The sequence below is a fragment of the Mauremys reevesii genome, linkage group 4 (genome assembly GCF_016161935.1).
Source record: "Mauremys reevesii isolate NIE-2019 linkage group 4, ASM1616193v1, whole genome shotgun sequence".
NCBI lineage: Eukaryota > Metazoa > Chordata > Testudines > Geoemydidae > Mauremys > Mauremys reevesii.
This window is the reverse complement of record NC_052626.1, coordinates 98529251-98543826: the sequence shown is the minus strand read 5'-3', so window position 1 is coordinate 98543826 and position 14576 is coordinate 98529251. Positions and strand designations below refer to the sequence as shown.

The 14576-nt window shown below is 41.5% G+C and overlaps 1 protein-coding gene and 1 long non-coding RNA gene across 4 annotated transcripts in view; one reads left to right on the top strand and one right to left on the bottom strand.

Moving 5' to 3' along the window:
* LOC120404880 overlaps positions 1 to 14576 on the bottom strand; it is a 73992-nt gene that overhangs the window by 2118 nt on the left and 57298 nt on the right. The window contains exon 2 of the long non-coding RNA XR_005598228.1: positions 6282 to 6489. This is a non-coding gene — a long non-coding RNA (uncharacterized LOC120404880). The remainder of the gene's footprint in view (positions 1 to 6281; positions 6490 to 14576) is intronic.
* The window catches only part of SWAP70 (switching B cell complex subunit SWAP70), a 54679-nt gene that overhangs the window by 33852 nt on the left and 6251 nt on the right, over positions 1 to 14576 (top strand). For 2 of the 3 annotated variants that reach the window (XM_039537933.1, XM_039537934.1), the window contains exons 5-10: positions 1307 to 1453; positions 1920 to 2028; positions 3480 to 3661; positions 10378 to 10485; positions 12562 to 12728; positions 13711 to 13909. In XM_039537933.1, the coding sequence (XP_039393867.1) occupies positions 1307 to 1453; positions 1920 to 2028; positions 3480 to 3661; positions 10378 to 10485; positions 12562 to 12728; positions 13711 to 13909 (912 nt within the window). The remainder of the gene's footprint in view (positions 1 to 1306; positions 1454 to 1919; positions 2029 to 3479; positions 3662 to 10377; positions 10486 to 12561; positions 12729 to 13710; positions 13910 to 14576) is intronic. The other variant, XM_039537935.1, reaches the window with a different exon arrangement.

The following is a 14576-nucleotide window of genomic DNA, read 5'->3' as shown; positions in this document are numbered from 1 at the left end:
TAGGTCTAAGATCCCACTAATAGTTCCACTTCCAGTTCAGCTGAGGACAAATTGATCAGACTAGTTATTCTTGTTCTGTGTGCAGATTGTAAAAAGCGTGGATTGGAAAAGGAAGGAGAAGGGAGTTTGAAATCTTTCTGATGATAATTAAGGTGGGGTATTAGGGCATGTCTGTGTAGTTATTAGTGCACAGCAAACTGCTGTGCAAATCTAGCCTGCCCACTCATTGGCCATGCGGAACTGCTACCAGGAGCTAAAAGTGTCATAATGGGCTTTGATATATGTGGTGGCACACTACCGTAGATCAAAGCACACTACAGCACTTTTTAGTGTGTGGTAGCAGCGTCCTTGCAGCTAGTTAGTGCCTGGCAGGCTAGAGCAGGATAGATTTACACCCAGCTTGCTGTGAGATAACTGTTTGTAGAAACAAGCCCTTGGAGACACAATGTTTTTCTTTTATTTAAAGTGGATTAAGTAAATGTAAGGAAAACTAAAATACTATGGGTGAAATCCTGGCCCCACTGAAATCAATGGAAAAACAGCTGTTGACTTCAGTGGGGTCAGGATTTTGCCTTAAGCTCCCCAAATAGAGTATACTAGCCAGAAGTATAGTTTTCATTCTCACTTTCTCAGTTCCACTAACTGAAGTTTCTAGCACACTCTCATTGGGATCATTTCTTTAAAAAAGGCTTTGGACTTTTTTTGGGTGCCGCTAGAAGAGCAAGGCAGCAGAAGGTATTTTAGGAGACAGGAAGAACCACTTCCAGGAGGTGGAAGTTTTATCCCCAGGGTTATGTGTACAGTAGGGGATGGAATATCTAGCTAGAATATCTGTTTAGCTCCAGGCCCTGCATATACCACTGGGATACTTTGTTGTATGAGGTATTTTGTTGCTGACATTTCACAATGTGATTAAATTAATAAAATCTCTGTCATTACACACCATGGATGACATGTCCAGCAGAGTAGAATGGTAGCACTAATAATAATAATAATTAATAATAAAAAAAGGAAGAGTGGTGGTAAAATATTGTCAAATAGAATCCAGAGAGATTGCAGTTTTATTTCTGTTATCATAAAGATGGTTTTATCATTTGCAAATCGGGAAAAAGGAATCACAAATTACTTTCATGAACTAAGCAACAGCTGATGGAATCGCAAGTTACGAGGAATGGAAATGTGTAAGAATCAGCATTTAGGGCCTGGTCTATTCATCGGTCTTGGATCATAACCTTAGGGTACACAAGTACAAGGCAGAGCAGTACAATCGAGGGGACGCAATTCAATGGGTCATTCCTTTTTATAGGGTTACATGTTGAAAAAAGGTCACAGAAGGAAAAATTGGACAGAACGTTGGTTTGTGCTAAAACCAAATATTATTTCATATTACGCGAGTGAAGACTTAAAAGACAAAAAAGGAGACATCATCTTGGATGAAAACTGTTTTGTAGAGGTAAAAATAAATTCAACTCTCTAAATATAGAAATTTTAAAATCATCTTTTGCGGTGGACTCCCAGTGTCTAGTCAGTGATGGTGAGATATTTGTTCTATTTTTTTTTTCCTTTTTGCATCAGTGGGTCACTCTGTTGGGCTGTGTCTCTAGGTTTTATTTTCACGAAGATCATTTAATGAAACTATTGGATTTTGTACAAATAAGTTCATGAGTGGAAAGCAGTAACAGTAAAAACTTAACTATATTATAATGTTTCAGTTTTCCGTTAACAGCAGTTTTGCACCTCTATGTAAAATGGCATTTATATCCCAAACTATAAAATATGCAAATGAAATATTATACGATTGTATGTCTTCATAGCCTGTACATGTGACTGATTAGTGCATAGGTGGGATGCGATATGATGTGCTATTCAGGTGTGGTATTTAGGTTCACTGGAAACTAATATTTTGTTTTCCATTCCAGTCCTTGCCTGACAAAGATGGAAAGAAATGCCTTTTTCTTATCAAATGCTTAGATAAAAGCTTTGAGATTAGTGCCTCTGATAAAAAGAAGAAGCAGGAGTGGATTCAAGGTAAGGTGTCTTAAATCTTAGTGATGATGTGCAAGTCAAGGCCCCGCTTTTGCAAAGCGCTTAAGCATGTGCTTAAGAACAAGATTTTCACAAGTGACTAGTGATTTTTGGGGTGGTTCCCCTTCAAGTTCCAAAATTGAGACATCTCGAAAGGGCCTGATTTTCAGAAAGAGATAAGCACCAAAACGCTGAAAAATGGGCTTCTTAAAGGTGTCAGATTGAGGCACCCAAAATCACTAGTCACTTTTGAAAATCTGTGCTGATGAGCTTTCATAAATTTTATCCTGTAGGAAGAGCTCATATGGAACTCTGCCTACCAGCAGTTCACTTTCAGTAACTGATTTGCTGCATGTTGTGGGATGGTTAACACAAAATGAAAGATGATTTTTATTTTTTACTTTTTGTTATTTCTTTCTTTACAAACTTGATCTGTGATACAGCCACATTTTTTTAGGAAGAAAATAAATTGTTCAGTAGGTTTGATTTTTGTTTGTTTTTTTTTGTTGGGGGTGGGGCGAACTTGTTCATCTTAACATCTTAAAACTGGTTTTTATTTTTGAGATAATATTGTCAAGTGGACACAGCATAGGGCTGGAGACCAGGACCTCTTGTTCTCTAAATCTGGCTCTTCCACTGCAATGCTGTGTAGTGCGGAAAAGCCAATTAACATCTGTACAGCACTTTGAAAATGCAAAGTGCTAAGTATTGTTGTTCATACTTTCCTCCTAATTTACAGTATCTACTTAATTAGGCTGCACAAGGGGCGTGTGGTTAGCAATTACACAATGCTAAAACTAGACATTTAACTCTTCTAAATAGTTTTTCCTCTTTTGATAATATTTCTAGCACTTCACTGCTTTCCTTTCTGAGTGCTTCAGTCACTCTAAATATAAACCACTTTCTTGCTGAAAGAATTTACCTTTCTTTCACTAGTAAGTTGTGCAGCCCAGATAGAATGCTGGTCCTAGGAAATGAAATGTGAGGGTACTATTTTTGAAGTTCTATCCGTCAACATGTCCCTGAGAAACAGAGTGGATTAGAAACATAGAGAAAATTGTCTAGGGATGTGGAGAGAAATTTGCAATTGGTTGTCATTTCCTTAGGCTTTATCTCTTTCAATAATTTGTATTCACACCATCTTAATCTTGCCAATGCACCACTAGAAATTGATGTTGGGTATGGAATAATCGGTCAGGGTATTAGAAGTACCAGACATTCCTCTCTTTGGGATACAGATGATATTGCAATGTGTAGAAATCCAGCACACTTACTTTTTTCATCTTATTAGTTAACTCAATAAGAGAGAGTGGGGATGAAGAGCGACAGTTGTGTGCGATAACAGAATAGCTGTTTCTCACTCACCCAGGCTATCCAGAGAGTCTAGCATTTCTCCTAACTGAAGTTCTCTTTTATTGTTGCTTTTTCTTTCCATCACGTGGACTCCTTTACAGCCATTCAGACCACCGTAAACCTGCTGAGGGTTGGCAGCCCTCCACCTCACAAAGAAGCGCGCCAGAAACGGAAAGAATTACGCCAGAAACTGCAAGCCGAGCAAGAGGAATTGGAGCGGCAGATGAAAGAACTCCAAATAGCCAATGAGAACAAGCAGGAGGAGTTAGAGACAGTGAGAAAGGTGGGGGCAGGTTGTTAGTCTTCAAGCTTTTACATTGCACTGATCAGACCAGAATTTTGCCTAGAGAAGTTTCAGTTTGGTTGAGATTGAGTTTCTTGGTCCGTTTACACGTGTGTGCGCTTTCTGTGCAGGGTCAGGACACACTGAGTCATGCTGAGCTATGCTTAGCGCAGGATCCTGGGTGAGCAGAAGGGATGGAAAAAGAGGCAGGCATGCAGCTGTTCCAACCAGGAGTTACTGGCAAATGAGCTAGCCCCCAGTTAAGTTAGTGTTGTCTGCAACAGCTCTCCAGAGGCCGTTCTGCTGGAGGAACAGAAAGTGCTCTGGGTGTGCCCCCTATGCCAGAGGGGGAGAGAGGCATAGAGCAAGGGAAATCACCAGCTGTCCACATAGGGTAGCTTTACAGCACTTTATGCCATGGATGCATCTCAGAGGGACTGCACCATGGCCTGGGGATCTAGCCCCTTTAATTAATTAATTAAAGGAGCAGGCTGATGTTTAACAGAGTTTCCATTAGGGTTTTCTTAGTTTTAATGGATTACTAAAGTTACATAGGTCACAGGGACTGAGAAAGAGGAAAAAATCCTGCCCTAGCACACTTCCAACAATATGTGTAAAGTTCAGTGTCCAGAGACACATTGAAATATGCTGCAGAATCCTTGTGTGTGTTTGTAATCTGATGGGAGCAGTTTTGGGCAGATTCACAAAGGTATTGACCACATGTACTTTGCTCAAACACATGTTTTCTCATAAAATTTGCATCGACTTTGCAGAGCAACAGATTCAGACAGCTCGAGTGTGACTGTTGGGAGAAAGCTTTAGAAATCAATTTATCTCTAAAGCTCTAAAGGTGTTTAAAACTTGGATTAAGGAAGCTTGGCAGAAGGTTTTATGAACAGCACTGAGGAGAATTGTGTATTTGCTATTAACTTGCTGATCACTGCAGTTATTAGAGTTGCCTACATCTGTGTGATTGCTCCCCTGTGAGGCTTGGTGAAAGTTAAAAGATCCATTCTACCTAATTTAAGATTTTATGTATCAAAAGCTCTAGCTGTTTTCATTGTAGAAAATGTGTTGTATGTTCTTCATTTCCTCAGAAAAGAAGGAATTTCTGTCCCAAAAATACGTTGGCCATTTCAGGACTAGTGATTGATTCTCTCATGATCCATCAGTGCTGAAAGGGTCTTATGCCGATAGAAAGGGGAGCGTCCCATCTCCTTAATGGGACACCGTACTTTTCTGTAGTCCTGGTCAATTCAGAGACAACAGAAGACGTTAAATTCATGATGATACCATGTACGTAAACTTCACTTTAGGTCATTTTCAGAGGTTTCAAAAACATGTTAGCCATAACCTTCTCTCCCTCTGAGAGCTGGCTTTCACAGGCCAATATAAAAATAGTACCAATATAAAAAATATGTCTAAAGTAGTTTTCTAGAAGATGTGTAGCACGTAGGGGAATGTTGGGTGTTGTATAATAGTTTTATTGGCACTCTTTTGGGAAGACCTGTATGTATCAAATGAACTCACTTGTGGATAGGCAACTCATGAGTAGTTAAGCCATTCAAAATTCTCTTGGCTCTCCATCTTCTGTTCTGTCCTTTCCTCCCTCCCTCCCGCTATGTTGTTCCTCCGTTTTCCACTTCATGCTCCTATTAACTCCTCCCCTCCCCTTGCTCATACCATCTCCAACTACATATATTTATTTGTTAGTAATTTGTGTACTGTTAGTATGTTCCATGCCATACAACTTGTGGAAGGAGACTTGGTCCTTGCCCCACTGTGGTTGCAAGCTATTAAAATGACATTCTTTAGCCAAGTAACATGAAAAGCAGAACTGGTCTGCTTGTAACCTTGTCCTAAATTTCAGTTGGGTTTGTGTTTCCCGTTAGAGCACACTTGCCTCATTGCTCATGTACCTTCATAAATAGAAAATATCTGATTTGTTACCTATTAAGCTCTTAGAGCAAGATTAGATCCAATTATAAAGTAAACTAGAGTGACTAGACGTGGACTGCAGAGAGTCATCCAGACTTTGAATCTATTACATGTATGCAATCTGAGGCCCTGATCCTGCAAATACATAGAGAAGTGTAACTTTAAGCATTTGAGTAGTCCCATTAAGTAATGTGTTTAAGTTAAGCTTGTCTGTGTTAGTAGACTATAATTGTCGTCAATTCTTATGATTTTAAAAAACTCCAAATATGAGACTTACAATAAAGTCCCAGCTCCTGGAATCATGTGAATATTTTAGAATCGCAGCTTTCATTTAAAAAGTGAATTTGCATCTCTCATGGTTGTGGAGAGAAGCCTAAAAATGTGGTCTGAGTGCATGCTATAGGCATAGAGACTAGAAGGCAAATGTAAAGAACCCAAATGTATTACTTTTAAAATCTTGTAATTCTTGTGAGCCTGATTCTTGATTTTTTTGAACACATCGGTTTGGTGATACTGGGATATGGGGTTTTAGTTTCCTTGCCTTGCTCTGAATCTGATAATATAACGTCTTGTTCTGATTTTATTCCTACCCCATAATTTTAAACATGGTAATGTGCCAAAATGCAATGCCTGCCTTAGCTCATATCTAGTACTACCTACTCATATCATTTGTGTAACTTACCAGGCAGCAAAAATCCTGGGCGTTGACTTCTGTTTGCTATAATTTGAGGAGCAGGTGTGCAAGAGGCAGAAACATGGGATTGTTCTCACAGAAGCTGTATGTTTACTGAATTGTAACAGATTTCTGTGACTCTTGTAGCAGAGATGGCAACTGGCAAGAGTGTTGAGGCAAGAAGCTCCTTTCAAATAGGTCTGAATGATTCCTTAATCTTAGAGGGTGAAAAGAGAACAATTTAGGCTAAAACATGAACTCCTGCATTTCCACCACATGAAAGTGTTGTGTATTTGGGGTAGAAGAATTAGCAGCTTTTGATCAGTTAGGAAAATACGTTTAATGGAAAAAGCTACGTAAACATTCCAGGAAACTGAATTGTGCTGGAAAGCTTGGAGCTCAGTTTGCATCAGGCTGAGAGCCAGCGTGAGTTCAGGGAGAGCTCAAGTACACTCAGGGAATGGCCTGGGCGCCAGGAAATCTTTAGAAGTGTGGGTGAGTTGTTGACATTTGTCTAAAATAACATTTTCTTATGGAATGTTGAGATTCCCTTTAATCTAATTAAAGGATGAAATTTACCCCCATAGTGAAGCCAAGCACAAGGCCTAGAACCTGTTAAGTCTGTGTTTTGAGGTCATAAGTGGGACTTAAGTGATGCAGAAAGCCAGCATGTGGTCTGGGTCACATGGCATAAGTTTCACAGAGAGCACCCACCATACTTTGTTTGCCTCAGTAACTTTTCTGATATCTAACGCCCTTCTATAACTTCCCCAGACCTGGGTATTTATGCATATATTCTTGGACATGAGGGACAGAAAGCTGTAAAAGTATCTATCCTCAATCTATAGCAGCGGGAACAGGATCTGATAGTTCAAGTGACTCGGCATGGGTGGATCTTGTCCATCCGGAGCTCCCAGATGTCTACAGGGATCCACATGGATGCAGGGCTTAGCTGATGTGGACACTTGAAAAATTATGACCTTAGATTCCAGTTTTTAGCAATCTGATTTGTATTTGGCCCCTGCATTCATACTGGTGCTGCTTTATTTTCATTTAGCTTAAAAAATGGGGGGGAAGTGAACAGGTAAAGTGCCCTTAAATTAGCATATTGGATTTGGATGTTTTTAAGATGTTGCTCCCGTTCCCTCAGAACACTTTCCAAAGACACTGTTGTAAAACACCTACATTTGAGGACTAAATCTAACACCAGACTTCTCTCGTGCTATTTAATACTGAAGTTATTCTTTTTTCCCCCTTGTTGCTTCAGTGCTGGTCAGCCGGATCGTTTTTGTCAGTTACTTGTGTTTATTGCTGGCTTGTAAAGAAATGAAAGCGATTTAAAATGAGAAGGTGTTTAACAGAGCAGGTATTCAGTTAGTGAAGCTGTGGGAGAGAGAGAGGAAATAGAGTAGCAGTTCAAATTTGGGATTTTCAAAAGGCAGTAGAAGAGGTCGGTGTCCCATCTCCCACTGAAAGGTGATGGGGGTCCTGTAACGGGGCGATGACTCACCACTGCGGCGCCTTCTGATGGTCGTTCAGGGAATTAGCTCTTTCCACTCAGGAGCACGCTCTGCAGGCCAGTGTCTCGCTTTGCCGCTGGCCCCAGTGTCCCTCCCAGACCCTGCTGCCCTTACCTCGGGGTTCTGCCCCTGCAGTACCCCGCAGTCTCGCTGGGTCTCCCCTCCCCAGGGTACCCCCAACCCCCTATCCCCACCTCGCCTCAGTCTTTGGCTACTGCCAGTCACTGTCTAGCCCCCACTCACTGGGGTGGACTGCAGTATAATGGCCACTCATCATTGGCAAGGAGGGTTTGGACCTGCTGCCTCTGCCTACCCTTGGGCTGCCCCTCTGCAACCCCAGTACCTTCTTGGCTTTTAACAAGGCCTGCAGCCTGGAGGTTTTCCAGGCCAGAGCTCCCCAGCTCCTCTGGCCTTTCCCCAGCCCTGCTCCACTCTAGGTTCTCTGTTCATCTCCCCAGCAGCCAGACCCATCCCTCTCAACTCTCTAGGTTCTGGCCCACAGCCCTCTTATAAGGGCCAGTTGGGCCCTGATTAAGCCAGCCACACTTCCAGGGCCAGAGCGCGGTGATCACCCCACTACAGGCCCTAATTCCCTTCGGCACATTTGAATATCCCAGCCTAAAATGTCATTAAAATAGCCTTACTTTGACAAGATGCTAGTGTCTCAAGATACAGATGGGTTTCCAAACAGGGGTAACGTGTGAATTAGCTCATTTGAAGGAATTATTGTTGCTTTTAAAAGAAATGGTGCAAAATTCCTAACTCTTGCCTGTACAGCACTATCGGAGCATTTTACAAACACCAATGCACGCACAGACCTTGCGAAGCGACTATCCTCCACATTTGTGGAACAGAGGTGAAGAGACTTGCAAAGGCCATAGAGGGTGCTAGGGTCAGACTTGGCACTCGATTCTAATGTCTTTTGTCTCTCAGTCCTTTGCTCTGACCATGTCTCACTATTATCTTTTCCTTTATAATTTCAATTGATGGTTATTGGCTCCATTCTTATAAACCCTGTATGATATAACCTGGTGGGCAATCATGTGGATGTTAATGGGACACAGTCAAATTGCATCAATCATTTTCATTTTTTTGCTGTTATACTCCACTATGTTTAATAATCTCGTAGAAAAAATCATTTTCTTCTTATCCTCTGAGACAACTTTGGCTTTGTCAGGTGCTGTGTGGAAATCCTCAGGCCCTTAGAGCTCCTCCCTCAAACCATCCACTGCTTCCTGCCCTGCACAAAGCCTGTGACCTCCTGTCCTCTTCCTCTATGCATTGGTAGTAGCAGCAGCCAGGCGGAACTGTCCTCCCAGCCTCCTGACATTCACTCAACTCTGAAATCTAGATTTTGGATTTTTCCTTTTCATTTGCTCTGTTGTCACTGACTTTTGGTCCCTTTCATCCCTCCCACAGGTCAAACTGCAGGGCAAATTCATTTAGTTATATAGAATTTTAGATCAAGGTGGTATTTTGTGGAATGCATATGGGCCCAAAGATGAGACTCTGCTTCTCAGTCAGTTTTTAATTATTGGAAAACTGATTATAAAACAGACATCCCTGTTAATATCTGTAAAATCACAAGAATTGTGTTGTACTCCTGTTGTCCACTCACTCACTGCTAGCTGTTGTTCAGTCCCCACACATGCACTTGCTATTGCAGGAATCTGCATAGTTTTGCCCAGAGCTGGGGAGAAAATGGGTTTCCCACCCAGTGAGAATTTTCAAGAATTCATTTTAGGACAAAAAAAATTATAAATTTTTGTGAATCAAAAATTGGCAACATTTTTTTGATTGGGTTAATAGAAATAATTCATTTAATTTTTTATCTCAATTTTTTTAAACTATAAATTAAATTTAAAAACAAGAAGCCATTTTGAAGTAAAAAACAACTTTTTTGTTTTGAAACAAGACATTTGGACAATTCTGAAAACTCACCTTTTCGTGCCAACAGTTTTGGTGCTGATGAATTGGCATTTTCAAAAATAATTCATTTGAAAATATTCCCGACCAACTGTAGTGCGACCCACACCTTTTTCAGTGAGATGTCCCATTTGTATGAATGGGAGCTGAGAACGTTGTTTCCATCTAGTACATGAGACTGGATGGGAGGAGGTTTCATGGATGGTAACAGGTACACAGACTGACTGAAGGTAGGGTGACCAGATGTCACAATTTTATAGGGACAATCCCGATATTTGGAGCTTTGTCTTATATAGGGACCTATTACCCCCACCCCACCCCCTGTCCCGATTTTTCACACTTGCTATCTGGTCACCCTAACTGAAGGTCATTGAACCACTTCTGGTCAGCCTTTGGTTAGCATGTAATCCATGCAGGTGTGAGATATATCGGGGTAGAGGTGTAATGCGGCCTGATATAACACGAATTCGGATATAACGCGGTAAAGCAGCGGTCCGGGGGGGCAGGGTTGCGCACTCCGGCAGATCAAAGCAAGTTCGATATAATGCGGTTTCACCTATAATGCGGTAAGATTTTTTGGCTCCTGAGGACAGCGTTATATCCGGGTAGAGGTGTAACTGTCTCTCACACTGTTTTACATGGTGTCTTTCTTTGCACAGCAACTGGAAGAAGCAGCTGCTCGAGCCGCAGTAGAAGAGAAGAAACGTCTTCAGACTCAAATGGAACTGCAAGACCGATTCAGTGTGGAGCTAGCGAGAGAGAAAATGGTGAGTGCTTGGATAGCCAAAAACATTTTGAATTTCCTCAGTGAGCTGTGTTTCCTCCATGACAATCATAGGCTTTTGCTGAATAGATTCCAAACAGGTTTTGAATGGTGGCATACCAGAGTAGATGTACTGTATCCTTATTTGTGGTGCATTCATTTTGAGTAATCATATACAGATTGATGTTTGTACAATTCTGCGACAACATGAATTGTAGTATTTGAGTACAAAATGTGTTTCTTTGTGCTTTAAATTGTCAATTCTATTCTTAATTCCTAATAATTTTATTAAAATTTGAATTTTAAGAGCTTTTGTGTGTGCATAGATTATAAAGATAGTAGTGCTTACCACTTATGTTGTAGTTTTAGCTGTAGATCTCAAAATCTTAAAGATGAGGAACCCATGGCTGACTGAGGTTCCTTGTTAAAGGTCACAAAAATGAGTCAGTGGCAAAGTTATTACAGATCCCAGCTTTCCTGATTCCCATGCTGCTTTCCTTAAAATACATCTGCTGTCCCTAAAGCCCTTATTATTATATAGCCCATATCTACCTATTAAACTTTAGAAGCAACATGTCTTACATCGCAGCCTTGTAATGCTGACTCGCAGTTTGTAAATCAGATCCCGGGATGAATTTTATCATAATTTTTCATCTGAGCTTTGTCTTGAATAAAATGGTATGTTACTAAAGTTATCTACTGAAAATAAAGGCCAAGTATTGATTGTCACTCAGATACTTCATTGCATAATATCTTGGGACATAAAGTTACTCTGCTAATCCAGTTGGGATGGCTGTGCATGTGGGAGGGGGTGGGCTCCGTTTTGGAAAATGATCTTGTTTGCTGGAGCAACAGAGGCTTGAGATAGTTGTGGAAGCAGAATGCTTAATAGCTGCAGGAGAGGAAATGCCTGTACGGTACTCAAAAGCAAGCCCTCCTAGCTGGTTAAAGAATGATCATAATGAGCATTGAAGCATGTCCTACCTGGTCTTCAACAATGAGATTCAGGGTCATGACTTGGTGCCAAGAGTAAGACATAAAAGCTTAGTTTCAAATAGTGACTGGAGGGAAACTTAGATGTTTGTCTCCTGCTTTACCTTCATTGCTCTCTTCCCTCAGCCTTTCACCTTGCCAAAGGTGTGCAACAGCCTTCTACAACTGGCACTTTCTTCTTCCCAGTCAGTCCAATGACCATTGCTTCCAGCTCTGCCTTGACATATGGTGAGAAAGGGGAGCCCAGCAGAGGAACAGCTGTACAGCAGTTCTGTCAATTCTGCTTGGTTCCCTGCTCTGGCCATGTGTTAAAAGAGGGACTGAGAGATCTGAAGGAGAGGGGGTGTGGAGCATTCCCATTCATCTGGCAGGCTGGAAGAGTGGCAGGCAGTTGTCTTCTTTGTCTCTCTCCTTGATTTCCATAGTTCTTCTGCTTTCTTTGCTTTCTCTTTCCACAGCCAACACCCTTTGTTGTAGCTTTCTCTCTGCTCCTTTGATTTCTCTGCTTTTCCAGCCCCACATCTGCCCCCATATCCACAACTGCCACTCCACCACTATTTATTGCCTACCATACTGGACTTCACAGTGTGAAATTTACTAAGGGGTTGTCTATACACTGCTGTTGAACCAGTTTAAACTTGTATGTGGACTCTTTTGTCTGTATAATACTGGTTCCAGCCATTTAGCTTGTGCCTATAACTTGCCTGACCTGAGCCAGGTTTAAACCACTTTAAGAGCATCCCCACAAAGTTGTACCAATTTAATTAAGTCAATATAAAACCACACAGTTAGTTATAAAGCTACAATTCTGTGTGTAGACCAGGCCTAAGTTTAACTACGACGTCCTGCTGTGTGGACAGCACAGAGGGTGGAGGAGTTAAGCATCCTGGGAAGAGTACAAGCAGATGAGCAGGGGAAGTGAGCTGCATGTGAGAATCCTGCCTGAGGTGGGAAACTTGACAAGTATAGTGGAAAGGTTCTCTCTCTGAAAATTGGATATCCTGGAGGGCTCCATCCTAGGCTAAGAAAAGCCCACTACTGTCATGGGGATGCTGAGCTAAAGTGTGTCTTCACTTTATGTTGTCAGGTAAGACAGCAAATGGAAGAGCAGGTTGCTCAGAAATCATCTGAACTTAAACAGTATTTGCAGAGAGTATGTGAACTCGAAGAAATGTATAAACAGCTACAGGAAGCCTTGGAGGATGAGAAACAGGCACGTCAAGATGAAGAGACCGTAAGGAAACTTCAAGCCAGGTGTGATTTTTAATCTTATGGTAGCAGTGGAAGTAAATCGATAAAACCATCCCTGACAGGCATGGTCTAGGTTTACTTTGTCCTGCCTCAGTGCAGGGGATTGGACTTGATGACCTCCTGAGGTCCCTTCCAGTCCTGCATTTCTCTGATTCTAGGATATTGGAGAAGAGATTTAGGGGTGAAGTGAGGGACTGAGGTCCTGCTATTCACTGGGTGTTCTCAGATACTATAAGGTTGAGGAACTTATCACTACAATTATTAATCACTACTATGTATTTGTCTTTAATAAGCTATCAAAGCTGAATGTAGTAGACACATTGGGGGTTGAGAATAGATTTGGATGTTTGAGTATCTGACACTTGTCTCTAAGGCCTAAACATTCAAAAGTGACTGACTAATGCTTTTGGCTGTCTGTTTTTGGGTTCCCAGCATGACACCGTAAAGAGGCCTGATTTTCAGGTGTGGTGCTCTGCACTTTCAGAAAATCAGACACCTTTTAGTGTGTGTCAAATTTGGCACCAGCAATGTCAAGTCACTTCTGAAAATGGAGGCCTACATGTGTACTATTTTGCTATTACATGTTTTCACAAAGCAATAATTATTCATATCAGCTTGTATTTTATCCCAAATTAATTTCATACTTATAATGAGCTGCACTTTCATTTTCTACTATGGATTTCAATCCTCCCTGCTAGTGACAACTTTATGTGCCCATTTTTCATGTGGTTTCTCAGTGTTGGGCAGTTACACTACAGACTGAAATAACTCCCTGACCAGCACTTTTTGTGATTGCGTTGTTTGTGCCCTCGAGTGACTGGTATGGGTTCCAGTGTTGTTTAAAACTCCTCCCTTTCCCATACTTTCCAAATTAATCATCAGAAAGTAATTTGCTTGATCTTGCTTGTTAGCACATATGTGCTAGATAATGGATTAGACTTAGTTTTCAAATACAGCGCAGCAGTCATCACAATCTCCTCTCTAGGTTACTGGAGGAAGAGTCAGCAAAGAGAGCTGAACTGGAAAAATGGCACTTGCAGCAGCAGCAGACCATTCTGATGACAGAAGCAGAGAAGCAAGAGTTAGAGACCCAGAGGATCATAAAGGAACGTGCTCTTCAAGTTGCTATGGAACAGTTGGAACAGCTTGAACTAGAAAGGAAGCAGGCACTTGAACAGTATGAGGTAACTAACTTTATGTCAGCTATGTTCCTAATCTGCCTAATACCTATGCCAGGTGTTCAGTGAGAGCCAAATTAAAACAAATTTAGAGGTTGGTAATGAGGATATTGTGCCTTTTTAATTCATGTGTATGCATTTGAATCCAGCCCAAGACAAGAAGTTATCTCCAGCTTTTACAGTGGCCTCTGTGGCACATGTTATGGCCCCTGTGACTTCACAACTTAGACTTCACAATCTTTGATGTATTTATCTTCTCAGCAGCCCTGTGAAGAAGGGAACTGCTTTTATTCCCATTGTATGGATGGGGAACGGAGGCCCAGTGTCACACAGAGCAAGGAACTGACCCCATGTCTTCTGAGTCCCAGGCTAAAAAGGACCATCCTGCCTCTCATGTGAGAGCTTCAGTCCAGTTCCCCAGGATAAGTGTCGATATTGCACAAACCACCAGCACAGCTAGCACTAATCAAAAGCCTGTCAGCAGTCCGAGGATGACAAGTAATGATTATGGGGACTGGATTGTCCTCTGACGCCTAGAACTGGCCTTTCTGTGCATAGTTGAGTGACACATAGTGGCTTGATTCTCAGGCCAACTTGCTTTCTTGATGGTGCTGCAGGGAACACATTAACATTGAATGTCCTGGCTTGCATGGTTTAAAGGCAAAGATGCAGT